Source organism: Styela clava, chromosome 14 (assembly GCF_964204865.1).
Source record: "Styela clava chromosome 14, kaStyClav1.hap1.2, whole genome shotgun sequence".
Taxonomy (NCBI): Eukaryota; Metazoa; Chordata; class Ascidiacea; order Stolidobranchia; family Styelidae; genus Styela; species Styela clava.
In genome coordinates, this window is record NC_135263.1 from 1,091,413 (window position 1) to 1,117,819 (window position 26,407).

The following is a 26,407-nucleotide window of genomic DNA, read 5'->3' on the forward strand; positions in this document are numbered from 1 at the left end:
GGTGACAAATATTGGGTAAGTTTGAACGTTTTTCTTATGGATACAGTTTTGATGGATTTGGGGTTAGGGTTTAAGTAGATATAATTCCGCATGATCAATTAAAATCTGGTACATTAATTTGTGAATATACCGTTAATACTGATTACTGAAAATCGCTATAAAACCATGGCAAGAGCTGCCCCGGTTCGTTCGTGGCAGGAGCTGCCATGAAGTGGTAAGAACTGCGCCTCCCTGATTGTAATCAGCGAGTTTTTAAAATCATGTCGTGGCTTCACTTGAGCAAAATAGATACTGCCAAGTTTTTATGCTATGATACCACATAAACAGTTACTAATGAGCAACACTCTAATACTTAATATAAAATCAACAATAAAATCTACTAGCAATGAAATTGGAAATTTTTACCAAGTTTTTGTTGAAAAAAACAAGTGACACAAGATGATTTTCAGGCAACCTAGTTTATGACAAAGACCGAAAACAAAACCCAAAACAGTCGACCCAGACCCACAGGTTGAAAAAAGATAAAAAGTTTTGCACTGAGGTGAATTCTATGTTACTGTGTTAGAACAAGGATTGTGGATCTCAGTATTAGTATTAGTCAACTTTACCATGACCTGACCTTGACCTAACATGACAAAACAAAAAGCTAGAAATAGCAGCACAATCGCTCATAAATTGAGATGAGAATATTCTGGCCAGTCATGCCTCAATAATCGTCATAACTAGCTGAGTTAGAATCAAACTAAACCAGATTCAAAATTTTAATTTGTCTGTCAATCGGTAATAATTCTCCTGACAAGTTTAAGTAGAAGAAAAAACATCTTGAATTTAGGAAAATATTTTCTATACAGGAATAAAAGCTGATAGCTTAGTATAGAATATTGACTATATTTTAATTCTGTAATTTGAGATTTGTTAAATTCAGTGAAACTTGAACAAGCAATTGCAAATATATAATTCGGTCAGAATAGGGTGGTTCACATAATTCTGGTTCAACCTCCTCCTCACCCAAGTCCACGCATCTGAAACAAACTGACTAATCAATTCCATACCGGTACCCGACATGAACTGGTAACTGGACGATAAACTGTGGCTTGCAATCGGCTTTCCTCTCCCCGAAATAAATATATAAATTCTATCCTTTGTCAATTTTGCCAAAGTAATAACATTCAGTACCGTACTTTCTAAATTTCAATTCAATCAAATATGTGGTTCTTCTGTTTTTTACCGTAGTAAGTAGTAAAAAAAATCAAAATATACGTATACTAATATTATTATTATACCTATAGTCTATATCAGGGATGGCAAACCTTTCTCAATGAATGGGTCAAAAATTATATTTTTTTTCGCGGAACAGAAGACAGTGGGTCACAGATATTTAATTAATGTTTGTATCTATTAGAAACTTCTGAAACCAATCTTATATGCTTCTATTATAAGCTTCTTATGCAGCACTTCTATCAGGGACTCTTTATGGCACTCGATTAGAGTACGAAAACACGCATATGAATTCCCAAAAATGTTTAGTATGATACGGCAAATTATTTTACAGTCCCAAAGATTTTGGAGGGAATTCCACTCTGATAATGTTATATTTTTCGATGAGCTTTCAACTACATTACGGCACTTTTGCACTGCCCCATTGCTATTTCAGATTTCTAGGTTTTTATTTCAAGTCCGAAAAAATTTGTTTTTTCCATGGCATTGTAAGCGAGAAACTAATGCAATGCGAAGTAGCATCTAGTCTATTTCCTATATATCCTGCAGATGCACTTCCAAAGAGACAAGATGTTGTGAGAAATGAACAGATCAATTGCATTGCTATGTCATAAACGCCAATAGCTAAATACCGGTAGACAATGGTACAGACATGCTTCGAAGATTGGGGGTTTTAAAAATTACCATACCGGCCCGGAAATTAACAATATAAATATAAGCGATCGCAGCCCTGACTGCCCAACTGACGGTACATTATAATAGTTTAGTTATTGTTAGATTAATTTAAGGCTGATTTTATCAATTTTTATCCTATATATGTTAGCATATTTTTATTTTAATCGTGCCTTGGTGGGTCACGAATAAAACGCCGTGGGTGGCTTTGTTACCCGCGGGTCAGTGGTTCGCCATCCCTGGTCTATATCAATTTCATTTAAATTTCTAAATTCTTCTTCTGCATGCAAAATTGCCTATGCTAAAAAATTTGGTACCGGTACCATTATACTGTTATATAAATCTTTACAAAACAATTTAACATCCCAGACCCAGAATTTGCAGCATTCGGGATCAGCTGTATTTATATATATTCCTGGCAGTTTCTCAGCTATCATAATCGTATATGAACATTTGAATCATTAGTATTTCATCAATCAGAGATGGAGGAGGTCGTTAGGATTCTATTACATTTAATTTTATCTACCTGCATTTTGCTGTTTTATTTCAAGCACAACTAGGGCTCTCCAAGCGAACCGAATATTGGATCCTGTTCCTCTAAAGCAGGGGTCTCAAATTCAATTTATTGTGGGCCGCTAGGGCAGAGTCTGGATGAGTCCGGGCCGCATCAGGTTTTCCACCATAAAAGCTTAGCAACTCGCTTAAATTGTATTCCTTGTGCACTGCAACTTTAACTGTGCAGATAACATATGTCGGGATGCTCCTATGCTCAACAAAGAAATATTGCATTTCCCAGCTTTTTAAAATTGTCTGTGCTCATCACCAACCTTTCTGTTTTTTGAAACTTCACTTCCAACGACACGTTTGGGGATGTGCGAAATTATAAAATTCCATTTTGTAATAACTGTTGCGCTGATGTTTCTATCAAGCATTTAGCCGATGGAGAGTGATGTTTCGCCACATAAGAAACATGGTTACAATGTATTAAGATAAATCTAAGCGTTAGTGATTGTGACGTCAAAAATCATGAAACATTGTTTTTAAATTATTTCAGGCGGTTCCGCGATCGAATATCAGGCCTACAGGTATGGTACTGGTAGGTTACCGCACCGCATAAACCTTTCAGGGGATAGATGATAAAATATTTCGTTTTGCCCTACGTGAGAATTTCCCTTTTTCGGCCATGCAACACTTACAATTTTTATATCTCCTCGCGGAACACCAAAAAATGAAAGGGTGAAATTGATAAAGAAAAACGGTGCAATGCAGCGGTTCCCAATGGTTTCGCCGTGGCGAAAAACTTTCAGCATTTCAAAGTAAAACCAGGTAGAGATAGAGGAAGAACCGTTGACCTTTTGCCTTTGTTTGTCTTCAATAAAGTCAAAAGTTAACAGTCAAAAAGCTAACCGACGGTTAATGAAAATGCCACTACCCTAACTTAGTTAGTCCACTTTAGGCCGACAGTGACGCAATTTTAAGTGGTCAGTTGGGCAACAACTTCATGATTTTCAGATCGCCATGGCATCAATTTAGATGTATTTTTGGTACTTTTTCCACGCAGCACTCGGGAGATGCTCGCAGAACAATAGTTTCCGCAGAACACAGTTTGGGAAACGCTGTTATATTAAAAGCATTAATCATGCTAAGTGACTTGCGAGTCGCACTAACATTAAACTTTGATACCAAGGCGGGGGCCAAAAACTATCATCCTCCGAGCCGCAATCGGCCCGCGAGTTTGAGACCCCTGCTCTAAAGTCATGGTCCCAATCCCAAACTTAGTAGCAATTCATTGAAATCTTCTTATAAATTTCAGGCACCAATGCCTATCTTTTTATCATTCGAATGTTTATGAAACCGTAATCTATATCAATTGTTTTTATCTATTTTAACTCATTAATCAACTTAATTTTTGTTACAAATCTACCCTGGTCTGCCATGTTCTACATAATATAAAGTAGACAATCCAGAATGTTATTTATTACTATCTTGTTCAGTTTTACCAATATTGTGAAATTTTTCAACGTATATTCTTGTCTTCGCGAATCCTGTTTGTAAATTCTAAGACTCCAGCATCAAAACTCTTGCAAGCACAGGGTACCGTACCGGTTGAAGGGATAGGGTTAACAATACAATTCCCTACCTGCCATTAGAGTGTCACTATTTTGATACTTGTACAGATGACAGTATATCGTGCTGGTACACTGTGTGTGCTCTTTACATTCAGTCCACCTTGACTTTGACCATATGCACACAATCCAAGTTACCAGTACCTCGTATTGCCAACACTGCCAAGCTATTTTACAATATAATCTCCATGGTTACATAGACTGTGGTGCTGGGAGTCTACATTCTTTCGATTGAAACGGCGACTGCTTGGTTTCACCAGGTCGCCTTGACGTACCTATTGCTCTTTCATTTTACTTATTAAATAACATATTTTTGTTCGACTTTATTGTATTTATCACGTTTTGTTGGATTTTCTCAACGGTGTCGCCGCTCGATAACCGGCTTTGGTTTTCGGCGTCTCCTTACCAGGCCGCCACTGATATGAAATTGGATAGCCATTTATTTGTTTTGAATTTTTGGACTCAATCGCGGAGGAAGCCGTAGCGGACGAGCAGTTTGTGGGAATAAAAACTCTCTCTCTCAGTCTGACAGTATCGGTATCAGTAGTTTATTTTTACACATGCCGAAAATACACATTATACGAATAGGATTAAGTAAAAAAAGAAAAAAATGCATTTTAGTGTGAAGGAAGACGCGATAAACCAGTAATGGTTATCGAGCAGCGTCACCTAGCTGACAAACTTTCGGTAGTGGGAGAAAGTGGTGCGAACACCTAAAATATTCTCGCTTCTCGGTGGAACTAATCATCTTTGTTTATACTTCCTTGTTGAGATCTACATATGTCATTTTGACTAATTTTTATGCAAATAGGGTTGACGGTGTCGGTGACCTTTGTTTGCGCATTCTGTGGCAGGTATGCGGCAACTTGTGTCAACCAAACAACCACTTGGATGATGAAATTTTGACTCATAATTTATACCAATGATTCGAAACGTATCAATGAAAGTTCGGTTTCTTCACCGTTCTCGTCGATATTTGTCGCTTGTGTTCACACTTGATTTGTAATTAGGGTTGCCAACCGTCCTTTATTTCAAACAATGACAACAACATGATAGGCAACTCTGACGTCACTCCGTAAGACTACATGCGAAAGATTGTATTTCATGATACGCTCCAATGCACATATTTCTCGTCGCCTTTCGCGACCGTTTTCCGCTCGCTTTTGCTACTCGGCGTCCTCTTCACGTGTAGTACCTGCCTTTTTGCGCCTGTAACGAAAGAAAATAATCTCTATATCTAAGAAGTTTTGCTCACTTGGAAAGCTGGAATGGCAGACAAGCTGGAAAGAGTAATTCTGGACATCATAGACGTTTTTTTTTATCAGAGAAGATTACAAACGCGATAGCGTAAAGATTTGTGTGGAACATTTTGCAGATAATGACAAAGTTAGTAATTTTAATGTTTGCGCCTAAACATTGAAATTTCATTTAAAGAGGGTGTCATACAAAACAGCAAAACTGTTTTTACTTCTCTTAACGGTGCTGCGATACAATTCCATAACACAAAGTTTGCACCTATCGAACTTGCTTTAGTAGGTGAATTTATTAGACATATTACATATTTAGTTAATCGTAGATAACATTGCTGGTACATAATGCCTCGTAAATAGGTTTGTGTCTAAATTTAGGAATTTAGCTCATAGCCCACTAATTAATATTATCTTCTATGCAGGAGGTTGCATGGCTAATTTAACTTGCAGCCCTACCGATCACCTGACGATGCTCATTTAGTTTGTCTCGAACAAGTCTTCTTGAAAGATTTGTGTGAATGGAAACTACCTATATGTTTTGCCTTCCTCCGATTTAGAAGACAAATTTATTCTGAGGGATTTCGCATATAATTCTCATTGATTGTTGGCTGATTATAACGAAGAGTTAAAAAAAATTTTACGTAATTTACTGGCACCTTTTTCTTGTCAATACTCCAAGCTGATGTAATAAACAAGACAATACATTTATGTCATATGGAAGCAAAATATGCACACTAATTAAAAGTTTGACACATTAATACATCATGACAGAAAATACAAGTTAAAGATATGTATGACCATCACATGGTAATTAAAATTTAAAAAAAAATAATAGGGGCAGTGGAGTATGAAAAGTTCAAGACAAAGAAAAGAACAAAAATTCATAGCTCATGAACTCTCAATTTTGCCTCCATTGCTTTGTGAAGGCCAATATATTCCGAGTGGCTGAATTGGTTTACCTTTATGATAGCAACGATTTTGTATTTAATATAGCGAGATTGTTTTCAATTTAATTGAAGTGATATTATTTCCCAAAGCAATGCTTAAATCGTCTAGAATAGATCAGCGGTGTCAAACTCATGGGTTTTCGAGAGCCGCATTGCATGTTGGAAATTGTAAAAAGGGCCGCAAACAGTTTTTGATAATGTATACTATACGTATAGTTTTAGTTTGTGACATATATTAGGATGCAACTAAACAGTTGGATTAAGTTTTATTTATTTTCTTCAATTTCAAATGCAATTACATATTACTATTTGCATTCCACTATTATTGCAAGTTACTGTATTTATTACAAAGAATCATAAAATTCCATGTACAACCATCAAAATCATTTTTGAACGAGCTTTCGATAAGGAAAGAATAATACATACACTAAAAAATGACTTATTCTAAATATATGGACCTGAAATTAACAAAAATACTACAATATAAACTCAATGTTCTTTTAATTACATTTGTCCTGACGTTTGGCATCTTTTTTGTGTCAACAGCATACTAAGGCCAGGCTGAAATGATTTTATAGTACCAACTCTAACTAACGAGGTCACATGATCATGGGTTAATCTGGATCTTTGCGAATGTTTAATTAATTCCAGTTATGCAAAAAAGTTACTTTTATCATTTCATGTATAGATCAGTAAAAAAACAAATGACAGATTTTTTCGACAAGACATTTCGCGCCACATTGCATGGCATAGGATTTCTTGAATTAATATTGATATTGATTTTTAGAAACTAAGTCGTTGTATAATTATATTAATATACAAACACATGGAAATTTTCTGTTTGAAGTTGGTTATTGTATTGATGGAAATATGACAAATTGAACAATGTGCTTCAGAGAATTTTGTAAAATGCAGAAATATTGCAACTCCCATTTTCTTCGAAAATGCCACCTTCTTCATGTACTTTGCGTTTAATTTATTCACTCAAGTGTTTTATTCAAGTATTCTTTTGCTAGCTTGATGTGTATTCTTAAATGGGTCAAAATGTGAACAAAAAAAATTAGTTTTTTAAAACTACTTTCAGTAAATTGTTTTCTGTGTGAATATTCAATTTCACTCTGAAAAGTTTGAAAAATCTGTTACATTTAGATAAAAAAAACTTCCAAAATACTATTACAATTATTGTTAAGCGTTCGAGGGCCGCACTGGAAGTTCTCCGGGGCCGCGAGTTTGACATCCCTGGTCTAGATTAAAGTTGTCCAAATTTATACCAGTATTTTATCATGGATCATGATTATACCCTTTCCTGAATTTCTTCTATAGTACTACCAAAAGTTGCTGAACCAATTCTAACACAGGTGTAGTGAGTGACACGTAATCCTCATTTTTCAAAGCTGTTTTAGGTATTCCTGGCATGTTTTGTGCCTTTTCACAAAAGAGACCGCTAATGCAATCTTACGCTTTGGAATTTTTAGTTATTTTTCTCAAGCCTTGCAGGATGTAGGAGCCATACACAACTCTACCAGAGGGTCAAATGTCTTTGCATGTCTCCATAGGTTGTTCTTCTATTGCAAACATTTATGGAGTATTCTAATTATATTTCTTGGAATCACACTGTCACTGATATGTCGCCAGACTTCTGATATCTCCCCTTCTGCTACAGTTGTTCTGTGAATAAATAATAGGAAATTGAGGTTAGACGAATGGTTGAAGTTTTGCTTTATGTCGGCTTAACTTCTTGATTGATATACTTACTATTTTACCGGGTGTGACATACAACGATAGTATTTACCTTACCTTTTTCCTATTTCTTTTTACCTTCAATTTTCCAAAATATCATTAAAATCGACAACAACTGTCAAAGCAGGCACGAACACCATTCGTGCTATGCCTTGAAAGCAGCACACATCCGCTCGTTTTCGTCTCGTCAAGTATGTGCATTGGAGCGTGCTATCGGATACGATCTTCGGCCAAAAATGCCGAGGTTACGCATCATGTTGTTTAATGTCATAGTTTCAAAGAACAATCCTTTATTTGAGATTTTTGTCCTTGTCCTTTTTAAGATGATAATTGTCCTTTATTTTTTCCAACGTCGGTTTGCCCCATAGTTATAGTCAGTGGCGCAGCCAGGGGGGGTTCGGGGTCGAAACCCCCCCTTTTGAATTTTTTTGAAAACAGAAAAAGTCGCCGATAACGCGTGCAATTGCTTTCTGCTAAAATCGCCGTTTGTTTTCATCAAGGCGTCGTGTTATGTGGGCCGTAAACGCCTTCTCGTTGGTATTTATTCTCTCTAAATCACAAATTTGTGCCACGGGAACAATTATAATTATTTTATTTTTGTACTCGCACGGAATTGTGAAAACTGAAAAAGTGTGCAATTGCCTTCTGCTAAAATCGCCGGTTGTTTTCATCAGTGTGTTATTTAGGCCGTAAACGCCTTTACGTCGGTATTTATTCTCTCTAAATCACAAATTTGTGCCACGATAAACATGATGATTATTTTATTTTTGTACTTTGCAAGGAATTGTGAATTCGGTGAGAGTTATTATACGTTCATCGGCGGCGACCGGCGAGGTTCTAAAGACAAATGAAGGAGTAAACCCGCAATCTAAATTTGACTGAAAATCGACAATATAAAATACTGGAAACAAAACCGTAAACAATAGGCTATAAGATTTGTTGAGTCCCGCGACAGTCTAAAAACGCTTTTCTAATCTAAAAACTTTTGAAAATCGCAAAATTTCGTGTGCCCACGGCACACATTATGTTTTCTCGCTGTTTAGGAACATACGGCCAATAAAATCGAAACACGGCTAATTGTGGGTGGGATCCATTACTTTAAAATTGTCGTCGAAAATTGCGATTGAACGGAGTCAATGTTACAAGCACATCTCAAATTTGTCGAATTCGCAAAATAGAAAAAATACGGATCAAAACAATATATAAACGGGCAGTTTACCACACATTTTTATGTCCGCGGATTTCCGTGGTGTTTTAGAGTGGCTCTTGTTTTGTCGGCGCAACCGCACGTTAAATTGAAGACAATTAAATTAATAAAGCAGGACATTTTAAATATGCCCTTATCGGTCATGGATTGGTTACCTTGCGCAAGAGAAAAATCATTTTTCGTTAGAAAAGTCGGCTCTTTGAACAAGTGACGTAATCGCGGCGACTGTTCGGCGTGGATTTCGAGGCGGTGAATTTGTATTTTCGATTTACTGGTATACTTTATATCTATTTTCATTGTATGAAGTAAAGTTGTACTAAACGTGATTTTATATCAGATATCGAGATTTTACTAACGGCGATAACGAGGTCACAAAATTGCAAAAATCAAAATTAAATATATCAGGCAGAGGCAGCTTATCTCTTTGTTTTATGTCCACGGCAGTAATGTTTTTATTTTGACGTAGAAAGTCGAGACCACGAGTTGCGTTAGGGACAATAAAATTAATATTTATACGTAAGGACATTTTAGAATCTCGTAGTTGTCATGAATTGAACATTTTACGCGGCAGAAGCTGAAAAGGCGGCTCTATTAACAAGCGCGTGATCGCGGTGACTGTTACAGACGGCATTAGTAATTTCCGATTTTGAACCCCCCCCCCCCTTTTAGTAATCCTGGCTGCGCGCCTGGTTATAGTACTGTGTTTGATATTGTTTCGTTCTTAAACCGCCTCCGTTTATGTATTTGAAAGCTTTTAATTATTCTTTTTAATTTCGCTTTGGTACGGCTCAAATAGCCAAATGAATACCAATTTTATTTACGATTTCAAATATTCTACATTAATTTTGCGAACATGGCAAGTGGCAACACTCCAAGATTTGAGTGAATTCTAGTTCAATAACTGAAAATTCTACGTATAATTGGTTTTAGATTATTTCTCAACCCTGCGATAACGTATTTGGAAAAAAGATTTGACTTTGATGAAAATTCAACATTTGGTAATTTATCTCTTTTGGATAATCTTTCTCCAAAATATCAGACACTTGTAAAAATTGTAGATCATTTGAAGCTAAAAGACAAATTTAATTTAAATATCTTTGACCTATTTGATAAAGTTGCACTAATTCAAAAAAATTTGGCACGAATCAAAGCACTAAACTGTTCACAGAATGCAGCTTGATTGGGTCAATGTTAAATGAACATTAAATAAAAAACTTATATTTTCAATATATCTTTTTAGCTTGCATATAATTTGTATTTCATTGTTTTATATTGTAATTGAATATGCTATTGCGGCAGCTTGTTTTCCAGATCGACTTCCTGGTTATTGAATTCATTTGCTAGAATCAATAAACAATAAGATGACGGCGATGGATGTAATAGTTGAAATTGACCAATCGCATTTCACATTGGGGCAGATTTTCAAGCATGGTTATGTACATTTGCTAGTTTCCCTAATTTCAAGTTATTTGGTAGTTTTCAGTGAATTTTCGAAAACGGCCTCGAGAATGAAACAGTGGAAACTAAAATGTCATTTTGATTTTGCGAGCTTTTTAAAGATAAAGCAATCATCGGGGTAGAAATCGAGGTATGAGCCCGTCTACCACATGTACAGACTTCATGAAATGGAAGAAATAGAATTTGAAATTGAAAAATATTAGAAACTTATTTTAATCTCGGAAAAGTAAATAGTTTGTAAAATTTTTGATTTGGAATTCCGCTTCTTCGTGAATATGTTTTTAATTTTGGTCGTAATAACAAGTTTTTTTTAAAGTGCAATCGTCTTTTCCAAATACAACAGCAATAAATTCCTACTTGATACCAAAGGAACAAATTTTTCCAGGTTCAACAACAATAAATTCCCACTTGAAACTAACGAAACAAATTTTTGCTGAAAACCAAAGCAATCCTCCAAAAAGAAATCGACAAATTAATAAATTCGTTAGTTTATTTAACAAAGTTCTCACACAAAGTAAGCTTTGAACATTTGGAATTCAGTGAATCAAACAGAAAAATTCAAAATATGTGATAAAAAATACCAGTTAAAAAATGAAAAATTGAATTCAGCGTTAGATGCATGGTAGTAAAGTATTAATTGCATATATGCGATAAAATATACAGCAAGGACGAAATTATTTTAAACCACAACATACATACGACGTGAATGCAACTTAATATATAAGTATTTTGCAGATAGCACTAGCAAAGGTTTGTTTGAAGGAAAACTATAATGAATATATTATATTATGCAGTAAAGGCATCTGCTAATTTATAAATTGCATGTCATTCACTGTTTTTAATTACAAAATGATAGGTGAATTCAATTGATGAAGAAACCGCTTGAAGAATGCACAAGACAATATATCATACCCAGATAATATCGAATGGCATTAAAAACTGAATAGAAATAATAAATCAATTTAATTTTTACTGGCCACTGGCTATATATACCACTCGCTTCCAACGACCTATGATATTTGGTGACAAATTTTACATAACAAGGATATAGAATCCCACTCCATTTGCCAAAAATTAACTTTAAATGATAGGCAAGCCAAATTAGGGCTGAGGAGTCGAGGCCAATGTAAGATTTATAAACTCTGTTTTCCTGTCACTGAGAGCAGGAGTGAAAATGTCCATCAACCAACAATCGTTTTTTATATGGGCATCGATTCTGTCCGACTACACACTGTCATAATCGGAATTCACATAAAAAATGCTACAAACAAATAAAGGGTATTTAATACAAACAAATCATTTAAAAAAATTTCTTCACTTCAGTAGTAAACATAGCTATGTCCAGTGAGTTGACGTTTTCTAGACAATGTCATTGAGTAATTACATTTAAGAAAACTGTATAAATTAATTACGGTAAGTAATGCAAGAAATCATTATAGAAGTTTAAAAAATTTACTCAGTGGTAACACGAGCACCTATTAAATGTCAAATATCTATCATACAATTTCATAATAGTAAGATTACAAACATAAACTACTAGTATGTCCTTAAATGGTAACACAAGGAACTGTTCTCTGTTATATACAATCAAATCACTTCAAATTAATCTTCACTGCATCGAGTATCGCAAGATTCATGTTCTTCATGTCAATCATCTCCCATTGATTCTTCTTGAAATCAAACTTCTCCATGCTTCCCGGTGAACTGAATGAAACAAAGAAGATTATTTCAGTTCTACAAGACAAATGGTTTGTAAAGTGGTTGTTAGGCTACTCATTGAAAATAGAATTTTAAATTCTATAGTGACTCAAGATACGAAAAAAGTAAAAATGACCGGTTACCGCAGGTGGCAGACTCTGATTCAAACTTCATAGTCAGCAATATGATTATACTGCTTCTTGTATCCGCACAAAGAGCTCAAACCAAAAGCGATTATCTATCCAAAGTTATGAATATATATATTCACAAAAATATAAAGATTTCAGTTTATTAATATGAGCATCGACAATATAGACACTAGATTGGCCCAACACTTATAGTGATGAATACAGGGGAACAAATATTTCTTTGGGAATAAGTATTTCAGAACAAAATCTCCAAAACAGAAGACCCTAGTGCAGGGGTGCCCCGTGTCGCGACCCCAAATTGGATCGGAGTGATAAGTAGGTAGGGTCGTAAACAGGTCACAGGGTCGGTGGGGTCGCTGAGGTATGGTAAAAGTTTATTAAAAGTCATTATCGGAGTCGCATAACAAGCCTTACCTTGGAAAATTCTTTGGTATGCTGCCTGACATCATACATCCCCAGATACAGAAAATTGATTAAAATTAAACAGTGACCATTCCCAATGAAAGAAATTTTCAATTTTAAAATTTTTTTTTTCGTAATTCCGGTATTTTTAATTAAAATCGAAAGTTTAAATGTTTTAGCTTATTTTACTTGATACCACCACATGACCAAACTCAAAAATCCAGTGACAGAATCTCTAAAGTTACATAAAAATTATATATATTGACCTGGGGTCGCACTGGACACTTGAAAGTTGTCTTTGGGTTCGTCCTGAGAAAAGCTTGGGAACCTCTGCCCTAGTGCCTACCATGTTGTAATAAATTCCAATAACTCTACCTGTTCCTTCCTCCAACAGCGTAAATATTTGAGTCAATAACAAAAGCTTTGAACAAGCTACGTTCAGTTAACATGGGAGTTACCATAGACCACACGTTTGTTGAAATATCATATCGTTCAACAGTTGTCAAGTCATCGTTTGTCCATCCACCTGAATGAAATAAACAGTTTGTTAAAATCTGCTTGCAATTTTGCCAAAACGATACAAAACAATGTTTGTCCATCTTTTGACAATCTCACCTACACAAGACAAAGCAATAAATAAATAAAGAGGGAAAAATGAACTAACATGATAGCAGGTAACCACTGCAACATTACAAATATACCGCAGAAAATTGAACTAGCCTGAACTGAAGATTTTGAAACCTGTTCAGAATGTCTGAATATCACTCCTAATTCCAAACACTAACTGGTTAATATTTCTAGTAAGAAGGGCGCAATAGTACCAAATATATTCATGAGTTTACAAGTTGCACGGCAATCGGATTGACCTTTGCATTCGTAAATATATAATTATACAAACATTTGAACATGATTTGTCACATCACAATATAATTCTGCGATCTTGCAGAAGAAAATGAATGGAATATTAGTAGTTCATGACGATGCTTTAACATGTTTGCATTGCATTTGATATCTTGAAGTACAGTCATTGAAATTTTCTGGTTAATTGCTATTTTATGTAAAACTAAATATTATTATGGGCACCTCTAAATATATTTTTTCTTGAGGTTCGTACATTTTTAGCAACAAACACCAACCTACCTAGAACATATATATTTCCTTCATTTTCAACAGCTGCGACAAATTCCTTTGCCTCATTCATGGATGCAACAAATGACCAAGTTGATGATGTTGGGTCAAATCTTTCTACTTGGTTGGTTTGATGACTTGATACATAGCCACCAATGCTGTATATACAACCTGGAATTAAACAAGGATTATTCTTTCAAGTGTTTTCTGCATTCTGGTATTCGATGAAAACTTAGGACAAACTGATAAATCCGATATCTGTTGGCAGTCATTTTTTATTTACCGTAAGTGTATTGCAAGTTTGTTTCAAAAAACATTTTGTGAAGGCAACCACTGATACGAAACGACCTACTCGTCTGTTAAAAACGGAATTTTTTCTTGTTTGGCTTAGACCAGGGGGTTTGCAACAGGCAAAGCTATCTAGTGTGGCCCATCACGCGCCCATCAGATTTTTCCCCATCACGCGCATAAAGAGCTAATCCGACAGTTTATGTTTAAAAAGTCGCCCACATGGGTAAAATTACATGTTTTTATGCTCTTTTTAATGCGTTAAATACTTCGCCGTTTTGTCCGATGCCTTTATTACTGTAAAGCAGAGCATTTATTGGTCCAGCTAGATTTATCAAGTTGGTTATATGGTCCAGCGACAATTCCATTTATAACCCTGTTGTATGACTGCCTGTTTCGAGCCAGTTCAATGTATATGACATTTTTTTGGCACTCCCGAAGTATGTGAACTACGATGGCGGACACCGAAACTTAGTATGTGTAACAGGTTACAGTTAGGTCGTAATTTAGTCCAATTTTCCATATTTTAGTTCTATTACGAGTTCGAGGACTATCCAAGTATTTGTACCTGAAATTATGGCCTAACCCAACCTGGTACACATACTACGTTCCGGTGTCCGTTATCTTGATTCACATATTTCGGAAGTAACAATTTATTTATTACACAACACCTTCTAACCTCCAGCACCCAGTGCTGTTGAACAATAACTGCTGAGATTTTTGTCTTTTACTTTTTCCCATTTGTTGCTTGATGGCTCGAACTTTTCAACTGATTTTGTGTGACCATCGGAATGACCAACAACGTATAGGTTTCCTGTAAACAATTCATATCACAGACCAATGGTAGAAAGCAAATGATACTTGAAAAATAATAGAAGATAAAGTAAGGTACTATTTGTCTTAAGGCAAATCAAACGATTTTCGCGCTATTTATACAAATATAAATTGTGTCATAGTAATAGATAAGACATTAGAAATGGAAGACAAAACATTAACCAAAAATAAGAAAAAGTTTTCATGGGATATATTCAAACACAAATAAACTACTAATCTTAAAACAGGAGTGTTAATGTGTTGTATAATCAACTCAAGTCCTTTGGTCGTTCAATTCCGGATCTGTGTGTTTTAGCAAAGTAACTCAATCCTAACTATTTTTGCAATTTTTGTATATATTTTCCTGAACTCAAATATATGATCTTACAAAACAACTACTATTTCTTACACAAATAGATTGTGTTATAATTATTCAATGGTGTTAATATGAAAATATAATTTGTGTTTGTACAGTTTCATTAAGTGACAAGTTTTACAAACCACAAAAAAATATCAGTATTTTGTGCACAAACAGTTCAGAAGAATTTTGGGTCACCCACAATGAAGTGATATAGTTACAATACAGGGCTGAACTAGAATTAGATACTAAATGCTATTAAAATATGTTTTTCATTAAATGCTTAAACAGACCAGTACTAAGAATTCTTGAGGCAATTTCTCACCTAATAAAACAGCAACAGGATATTTAAAAAACTCAATTACTAGTCTTGAGGCAAAGGTAACAACATATTGTTGCGCAAACGAAATTTTGAAGCAATTCTCACCAGATAAAACAGCAACAGGAGGATACTCTCCATGATCATATATCATATCATTCATTCTCTCCCATGTAGCTTCATGATCTGAGTATTTCAGTCGATGGACATATTGATCTCCCATTAGAACATAAATGTAGTCACCAAGAGCCACAGCAGAAAAGCGAAATTCTGATCCAGGAAGGTTCTGGAAAATATTAATAAACAAGATTAAAATGTTTACTTAAATACAGATGCATGAAGTAGAGGGATGAGAGAATATAATCCCGCTCAAATAATCGTCCTAAAAAGGCCTTGTCCACAAATGGCACATCATGCTAAGCATTAGTAATGCGCTCTCCACCGCACCTCTGATTACCCTGCGTGGGGTCGCAGGTTCTAACCTCGTGCCTGGATAGTTATGTGCGAGAGGATTGCTGGACTCATCACCACCATAGGGTAGTTCACATAACCGCTGGCTGGGTTACGAATTCCTCCACCATCAAGTCAATGCTTGCAAAAAACTAATCCCATATTCGACATGGACTGGTAAATGAAGGAGAGGCCGTGGTCCGCCATATGATTAAGCCGTTTTATTGACTCTTTTCTCCCCTGGGTTAAATATGTAAATCCTATATCACATACTTCAATTGAGTACCAAAGTGAAATAGTACAACTCAGGTAGCAAAGTTTAAATCTATCCTGGAGGGGGGAAATGAAAAGAGGATAAGATGGCCAAACACAGTCATTCGCTGAAATAAAATATGTTACGCAACAATACTATAGGTCGAACTGGACTACCACAACCTCACCTTGCAATCCAATCGCAGAAAAACACAAGCTTTGAGCATTACTTTTCAACATCTGGAGTAAGAATGAAGACTAATGTAATAAATTTTCTTTGTAAAGCACGATTGGCACAATATACCTGAGGTAAGGTTATCAAATACCAACCTGCATTTTTGTCCAAGTATTATTCCGAGGATTAAAGCATTGAAGGCTCTTTGAGTTTTCATCAAATACAGCAACTGTAAGAAATAAACTTTGTATAAGAAAGGAAAAGCAAGTATCAGAAATACAGCCAACTATAGCATTGTTCGAGTTGGAACCAATCTACAGTTGGGTAAGCTTCTAAGTTTTAAATGACAAGAGGTTTTCTATATTCTCCAAGGCGAAATTCAACTTACTTGCTTCCTTTCGTTCTTGTTTTATATTCTCAGCAGAGTGAATATCTGAAGCATCAACGTTTAAGCTATCCATCACAGAGATGCAGAAAGCTTGATAGCATTCAGGACATGACTTCACCATTGGCTGAAATGATCAATGTGTGTTATGTACATCTAATAAATGTTGCATTATACCAAAAAATAAAATTGATGTTGCATATTAGCTGCGGAGTGTGGGAAAAGTTTACCTAACCCCAGGTTAAAGAAAATTTAAACACATTCAAGCTTTAAACTCCCAGAATATTAGGTTTGGCACAAAACTTAGGCACATTCCACACATCCCTACTCAAAAGAAATTAAAATGTTGACCTGAGGTTCGACACCAGGTTGTTTAAAACAGGACTTCATGCTTTATTAAAACATGCCAAACTACGCGTCCTCTTTAGTCAGATAATTCCTAATATTATATTCAAAGTCATTTGACCGTTGCAAAAAACGTTATATGGTTCAAATATATGAATTTAAAATTCCCAACCTCGTTTTCAACAAGGAATCTTCTATAAGTCACCGGTACTATATGCAAATCAATGTAGTTGTTCAATTTCTTCAGAAGTTTTTTGCGATTTGTTTGCTCATGTTTTATCCAAGATACCAACGCCTCTAGCTTGACACTCTCTAATGCCTGGAAGGAATACAGAATATGTGGAACATTAAAATTCACTGGTATCTAATAATTTACAGAAAAAAACACTTAGGATTCATGCTGTAATCTAAGACATTAGGATGCTTAAATTCCTTGCTTGAATATTGCCAGGATTTCAAGGGTAAGAACTTATTTGTTCAGTCCAATCTTATCATCACAACCGGAGTGAGAAATAAGGTAGAAATACAGTGCGCCCTTCCAAGCCAGGTAATTTCGTACGAATGAGTGGCGATCCAGGTATGTTAAGCAGCCTAGCCTCGAACCACTGTATAAGTGGTTACTAAATAGTGTCAACTTCAGAGTGAAATGTGAAACAAACTTAAAAAAACACTAAAAATACCTTGTTTTCTTGTGATTTGATCAATCTAACAAATTCCTTTTCCTCTATTTCCTTGAACTCATCAAGAACAGCAATTTCTTCAAAATTATCCAACATGAACTTCTCGCATTTTTCCATCAATTCTTTGTAATTGTACAGGTTTGCGATTCTTTTTGTCACAAAGAATGATTCCGAAGACGATTCGAGATTCTCTTCAAGTGAATCAACGATGCCTCTGCAGACATCTGTTTTTTTAATAAAATAAACATGGCGTATTATACCTTTTTTTACTTTTATCTATGAGCAATAACACATATCGACTTGTCCCCACAACTCCTCACTCTTATTGAATATTGTTCTTTTCGTAACTTTTAAATGCAATGTAGAGGAGTCATACAAAGTGGCCCAAAAACAGAACCTAGGTCATATTCTAGAGAGAAAATAACTTTAGATTACTGAAACTTTCGGGTAGAATTATACGCAAACAAAATTCAAGTGTTAAATAGGTTTTTAATAAATAGTTTCTGGCTTGTTTTTTTTTGGTTTTTATCCTGTTTGACATGGAATGACAATTGATAACTAATGACATATTAATTAACAAGGTGAATGAAGTAAGTAGACTAACTACGAGTGGCCAAATAAAGTTTATTTTAGCTCATAGAATTAATAAAAATATACCTTTCCAATAATGTCTTATTCTTGCGACTTCGCGTAGCTACGTGTAGGGATGGGCAGTGTAGAATTATTTACTATTCTAGAATAGTTAAATCGAATCTAGAATCCCGAATCTTATTTTATTTTCATACTTATTCAAAGAGTGGGAGTTTTCCACATTGTTGGATTTGAATGTTAAAAAATTGTAAATATTTTACTATAGATGTATTATTTATTTGGAAATATCCTTAACATTGGATTTTATTTGATACTAAACAGACATTTTCCAAGACAATAAAATCTAAGAATATTACAATATTTTTGCCTTCAATTGTTCCAAATGTATGTAATCTTTAAATACTGATATGCTAAATTAAGACACGTTTCAAACACGTTAATAGTAAGCGGTTAAATACAAAAATAGATATGAAACGGGATTAAATCTGTATTAATGTTGCCGAGTGTACTAAAACACGCGAATTAATTAGATGCAGGGCCAGCGTATGGCCACTGCAAGCTATGCGGCAGTTGTAAAATATTAAATTTAACCACTATCAATTAAAATCAACTTTTTACTTTGTGCGAGCAAGACTTGCAAAACAAAGTTCCCGTAAGTTATTAGGTAATATCATCTAAAAGAGGGATTCATTTTCTATTATTATCGTCAAATATTATCATTATCCACCTGGACTTGGCCCAAATTCAATACGCAACTATCTTCGCCAGATGCGGCATCATTTTTTTAATTTATCGGCGACTAAAATACTACAGACACTCGATCAAACATGCGTCTTGAACGATAGAAACGGACCGAAAAATATATAATCTTTTGAAAGTGAACTAAGTTTTGAATTTAAATGGGACAGATTGTTGTGTTTTACGATATAACTTTGTATTTCGGAAATGCGTAAATAACATTAATCGTAAATAATATTTGATTTAAATGAATCTCAAGTAATGTCATAACATCTACCGCCTGGCTTTGGTTTATATTCATCATTATTTTGGGAAAACTCGCAGGTCGCGAAGAATCATTTAATGTAAAATGAAGCGAGGCATGCTGTAAACAATTAAATATTGTTGCGATTAGATTATCGGAATATCGCCAGTAAATCTGCACAAATCATTATAATTATTATACCCTAGCTAAATGGCAAAGCAGGGAAACGCAGTGCAATAACGAGTCTTCGCCGTGAGGTGTACTCCGCCGACTTCTTGTCCGCTGATTGAGATTACAATTAGTGTTTGATGTTTACCGATTTCACAGGTTCTTTGCGAGCAGACGCAAGTTTAATTAAGAGAGATTTCCACACGAGAAAAAACGCGCCTCTATAACTGATAAATTAGAAACCCGAGATACGAAAAATTGATGCATGGCGCCAGAAAGGCGGAAACCGAATCTTGTTGGATTCGAATCCTTCGGATTCGGTATTCTACATTGCCCATCCTTAGAAGTAAGAAACCAACAGGTTTTCCATTCAGCAAGAAACCGGCAACTGGGTTCAGTGAGAAACGTGCCAGGGTAACCAAAGAAATTCAGACCCATACACACCAAATAGCTCTATTTGTGGGGGGCGATTGTACGGTTAATTTGTATCACAGAGGATTGAGTGAATCTCGGTACGATAGCAAAGGATTTTACATATTTATCCCGGGGAGAGGAAAGCCGATAAGACGGCTTATCCATATGGCAAACCACGGCCTCTCGTCCGGTTACAATTCCAAGTCGGGTATGGGATTAGTTATATTGTTTGTTTTCGGAAGCATGGACTTGGTGGTGGAGGAGGCCGTAACCGACCAGCGGTTACGTGAACCACCCAACGACGGCAAGGAGTCCAGCAATCCTCTCGCACATAACCATCCCTGCATGGGATTCGAACCTGCGAACCCACGCAGAGTAATTAGAGGTGCGGTGGCGAGCGTATTCCTAACGCTTAGCCCGTTGAGCCACACCGCCGCAGATCTCAAAGAAAGATCTATTTTAAATCATCACCTTTCAACTGTAGTAATTCAGCCACGTACATCAAAGATTCAGCATTTTCATCAGTAGTAGACAATTCACCAGTGTAAATATATTCCAAGCATTGTTGCAAGGATAATGGATCAACTTCTTTCATTTCCACTTTACCAGACGCTGTCTCAGCATTCTGAAGTGTGATATGCCAATGATTAACACTACATTAACAAGGTAACAGTACCAACTGTGAAAGAGTTAGCTAACCCAAACAGTTCATGGCTGAGAAAACACATAACCAGGTATAAACACAACTTACATTATGAGCCAGCATTGCTTTGAAATAATCAGATCCTACGGATATAATATTCTTATGAACTGGGATTTCTTCAGAGCCAGCTATGATCATGAAATCACAATGATCTCGAGTTTCCTTTCTGCTTCTGCAAAATTATATTTCACATCAGAATAGTGCGAGCTATTTTGCACAGGAAATTCCAGTGCTAAATTCTAAGTTTTAATACAGGGCTGGGAAGCTGACTTGAAATCACTATGGTTCTATCTATATGTTCCGAGCCACAGTCTGTTCGTCTTGCAAAGATGGCACAAGTATTAATCCCGGGGCTGGGTATTTTTGAATAGGCCTACATGATTTCAGAATCAAATCTAATAGTCCGTGTAAATCGAATTTAAAATATATGCAATTGTATGTGACATTTTTATTGTGATGGGTCATTAGGTCACATAAACTACTGAAAACATAGAATCCATCATTCAGACAGTTAGTTAGTTCCCTGAGCGTTTTCAAGAAACTCTTTTATCAATAACTCACTAGATAGAAAAGGGATGTACTGGAATTGCATTATAAAAATATAGGTCCAATATTCTACCTTAGATGTCCAAATAAAAAAAAGATGTTGGCGATTCGTGTGCCTCAAATTTGGCAATGTTCAAGTTCAATCAAAATATCAGTTTATATTTCGGGCTTTTAATTTTCTTAGAGTGAACACCAGAAACAAGATTTATTCTTAAATTTAACTAGAATCCAGAATTTCAGTTTGTTTTTTGGTTTGGGGTACGTACACTCATAATTTTCTATGAGTGAACACTGAAAACTAATTTTTTTTTTAATTTTCCGCAACTTGCGATGCACATGCACACTCATTATTTTCACAGAGTGAACACCAGAAACCAGATTTTCAAACTTTATTTTTTGTGCCTCAGTAATTTTTTAGAGTGAACACCAGCGACCATTGTTTTCTTAAATTGATCCACCATTTCGCAGTTCATTTACTAGCTGGTGAGGAAAGCACGCACCCCTAATCTTCTTAAAGTGAACACTTAAATCCACGTATCCGCCAGAGTATCATGTCAATTTACAACTGGAATCCATACTACGTATCCAATATTTGAGTCGCGGCGTTGTTTACTAATGCCGTTGGCAACATTGCCCGAACAGGTATAGCATTCCATCTGCTATTTTGACTTGAGAAGCGTGTACTTTCAATGTACTTGATTTTTTCAAATAACATATATAATTCGACTTTATATTAGCAATTTCTTGTTAGACTTTTTTTACGGGTGCCACTGCTCGATATCCAAACAAAAAAATCAGTTTTCATAACAAAAACTTGCGCATGCAAGCTTTCTTTTCTTTCAGTTAGTACAATTCAAGCTTTCTGGCTTGTGAGAAACCCATACGCTCATAATTTAGTTAGAGTAAACACCGTTAAACCTTACATCCATCACTTAACCCGGGAATCATCTCTGAGTAAAGTTCGTGACACTCACTCGGAAAGAAGACTCATCTGTGGGTAAAGTTATAGACAATCACTCTGATATGAAAAAGACTCCATATCTGAGTAATATCATGGGCAGTCAGAGGTAAAGGGTCTCTTTCTCTGGGTGAAGTTGCTCGCACTCACTCAGAAGTAAAAAAGACTTATCTCTGAGTAGAGTCATAAGCCCTCACTCAGATGTAGAAAAGAATCATCTCTTAGTAATGTCCCAAGCACTCACTTAAAGATAAGGAAGACTCATCTCTGAGTAAAGTTATGGACCCGCACTCAGATAGAAAAATAAACTCATATCTGAGTAAATTCATGGGCACTCACTCAGAGACGAACCAGTGTGAACCTTACACGTCCAAAATAGTTTTAGTGTATCGAGAACCATGTTTGCGAAGAATAAGTGAGTCACCTCATAAAAATGTTGAAATATAGGTACAAGTGGTTAACCAGTAGAGAGCTTTTTCAAGTCCCTATACTATTTAAAATGAGTACCTACTCATTTAGCCAGATTTAAAGAAGACTCATCTCTGAGTAAAGTTATGGACACTCACTCAGATGTAAAGAAGACTCTTTTTTTAATAAAGTCACGGGCACTCACTCAAAGATAAGGAAGACTTATCTCTGAGTAAAGTTATGGATACTCACTCAGATGTAAAGAACACTCATCTCTGGAGTAGAGTCACAAGCACTCAGATGTAGAATCATCTCTGAGTAAAGTCCAAGTACTCACTCAAAGTTAAGGAAGACTCATCTTTGAATAGAGTTATGGACCCGTACTGTTACGTCTAAGTACAGTACCTGAATTTCTCCTTAATAATCAGGAGAGAGCTATTTTAAGCCAAGCTAACAATTCTAGCGTAGGCCGGTGCCCATGGACAAAATGTATAAACATTAAAAATCACGAAAACGAGGAAAAGCTTTTTGAGTTAAATGGGTACTCTACCAGCACCAAGATGGCAGACATCGAAACGTTGTATGTTTACCAGGTTAAGTTTAGGCCATAATTTCAAGGATAAATACTACGAAGTCACTTGGCTAGTCCCCAAACTTGTAATAGAACTAAAATAATGAAATTGAAATAAAATTATGGCCTAATTCTAACCTGGCACATATAGGACATTTGAGTGTCCGCCGTCCTGGTGTACATACTTCTGGATCGCCGCTATATGTGTACGTACATTGTTCGCAATGTAATAGCATTTACCGGGTAGTTGTTGTAATATTTCACAAAGTTTGTAAATCATTCAGAACTCTGCTCAGCCTTAAAATATTCATGTTCACTAAAACTAACAATTGCGCATCATAATATTTTCTTAGAGTGAACACCATTAATAATGTGTGCATAAATAGGTATTATAGTAAAAACACAGAACTAAAACAAATACATAGCATAATTTCCCCATAAAAATGACAATACCCCTCCTCCATAGAAAATATTTCATTCACGGTTGGAAACATAGCTTTAACCACATTGTTTTAGGCATCCCTGAAGAACACTCACCTGTTCAAGTCTTGTAAAATCCTATTTGCATGTCCATCAGTCTTCACTTTAATTTCGAGAGGCATTTTACTGATATTTCTAACTAATGGCTCCGCAATTTAAAGCTAAATAAAACAGTTATAAATAGCCATGTAGAGTTTGTCATAGGTATTCGGAAGACAATTTGAATTTCTCTCAAACGTATGTCTCAATTTTTATCAGAAAATTAAACACAGTTATAAGGAACATTAAAAATCAAGGGGTAAAAATTCAAACAAATGCTTCAGAAGGGCTTACCAACATTTCAGAATGGATATTTAGGACTATGTGGGTTAATAGCACTGTTTGTCAATCTATGGCCACGACCTGAAAACTGGTTCATCTGAAAAACTGATTGACTGTCATGATTAACTATGCTCCAGAATTATGTGAACCAATATGACGGACACCAGAACGTAGTATGTGCACCAGGTTAGGCCCTACTTTCATTTCAATTTCCTTTATTTTAGTTCTACTACGAGTTCGGTGACCAGCCAAGTGACTCCCGTAGTATTCAAACCTGAAATTATGTCCTAACCCTAACCTGGTACACATACTCTGTTCCGGTGTTCGCCATCTTGGTTCCCATACTACAGGAGTACCATAGTCATATAGAATTTGCATTTAGAATATGATTTATAATGTATAGATGATCATGACCTTAATTTTGAGGCCAACGCAAACACAAGTACATGACAAATATAGTACAATCCCACCAAAAAATACGTTCTCGCTATAGGGACAGATAAAGCGTTTGTTCAATATAACTAAATATTTGGAACATTCTAGATATTTAGTCCATACTGTAATGGATTGCAAAACTCTGGGACTTTGGTACGATTTGATCTCAACCTAACCCGATAACCCAATATGTTAGAAATAGCAGCACAAGTTCTTATGATTTATGATAAATATATTCTGAACAGTCATGCCTCACTTCCCATTTGTAACCATGTGCAGACTTAGTACATATTAGGTTAAGCATGATTGCTAAGGAACTCAGTAAAGTGGCTGCATTGTTACACTTATGCTGAACCCCACAGAAATAAAAAAAAATCAAATACTAGAATATCTGTCCAGTGTCCTCACATCAGCTCTGAGAAGCTAGCAAAAATTATGGAATTTCAGCTGACAGAATTGCAAAAAATCACACGCATAAAAACATATGCCTGTATGTTCATACAGAAGGGGTGGAACAACCAATAGTAACATGAACCTTTCAAAAATGGCAAGAGATTTAGAAACCGTATTTTAAATAATGATGAAATGTTCTTTACGACGCTAAGACTCGCAAAGTAACATGGAATAATCTGATGGAAGCGGGTTTCTGAACTCTGTATTTGTAAGACTTCCATACTTATTCAGGGGAGTGGGAAAGAGACAAGACGGCTTAAGAAGTGAACCCCAGTGTCTCACTGTGTTACCAGTCTATGCCAAGTTTGGGAACAGTTAACTAGTTACTTTTGTTTCACATTAATAGACTCGATAGTGATTTTAGTTTACACAAAAAATTAACAAAAGGTAAAAATACAGAGGGCGGCTCAGATATACCTCGACTGCAGAGTGAACTGTTGAGTTGTCCGTCTTGTCGCATTTTTTATGGCAGCATTTATAGACTATAGGGGCGTATTTTCAATCTTTTCAGGATCCAATGGAAAGAAAAACAATTATCCTCATACTCTAGAATATCCACTCCCAAAAGCAGATAAATTTTTCAACATTCATCGGTACTCCCGAAGTATGTGAACCAAGATGGCGGACGCTAGAATGTGTACCAGATTAGGGTTAGGTCATTATTTCAGGTACAAATACTATGGGAGTCACTTGGCTAGTCTCCGAACTTGTATTAGACCTAAAATAACATAAATTGGAATCAATTTATGGCCTAATCCTAACCTGGTACACATACTACGTTCCGGTGTCTGCCATCTTTGTTCACATACTTCTGGAGCGGCTTCATCTTACTGTCTTATTAACAATTCTTTCTCTGACAGTCTTCATCCGAATAACCTTTTTCAAGTTATAAGTTTATTTAGACTACATCCATAATGGGCATTAGAATAATTGATAAAAACAAAATTTTGAATCAGCATTGTTTCTATAATGGTAAAGCTATTCTATTTTAAAATTAAAATATATAGATTAGTTTATGCCTACAGGCAGACCAGCGCCTAAGAAATCCAGAATCTCCTGAACTATCATTGCCTGACTGCGGAATGAACAAGGATACATACCGTTACTACAGTACTGGTACGGTACCGGTACCTGCAGACCTATGGCTACAAGACAAGACAGCAAACAACTGCCTGAGAAAAGAACGACGAAAGAAAAATGATGGAGCGCAAGCAGTGACTAAAGCCTGCAATGCAATAAAAAGCAATGCAGGAATATTTATAATAACAGAGCGGCCTCCAACGAACATCAAACTAAAAATCAAACATGCAGAAGCAG

The 26,407-nt window shown here is 35.7% G+C and overlaps 1 protein-coding gene across 1 annotated transcript; it reads right to left on the bottom strand.

The window, feature by feature from the left end:
• Positions 1-11,106: 11,106 nt before the first annotated feature.
• LOC120348373 (kelch-like protein 38) lies at positions 11,107-24,304 on the bottom strand. Its single transcript, XM_078119787.1, has 12 exons — positions 23,939-24,304; positions 20,967-21,090; positions 20,687-20,840; positions 18,061-18,284; positions 17,553-17,699; positions 17,039-17,162; positions 16,806-16,879; positions 15,882-16,059; positions 14,963-15,097; positions 14,008-14,166; positions 13,243-13,393; positions 11,107-12,322 (listed from the first exon to the last, which is right to left on the bottom strand). The coding sequence occupies exons 1-12, from the start codon at positions 24,001-24,003 to the stop codon at positions 12,211-12,213; spliced, it is 1,647 nt and encodes a 548-aa protein (XP_077975913.1). The 5' UTR covers positions 24,004-24,304; the 3' UTR covers positions 11,107-12,210.
• Between the last annotated feature and the right edge of the window lie 2,103 nt (positions 24,305-26,407).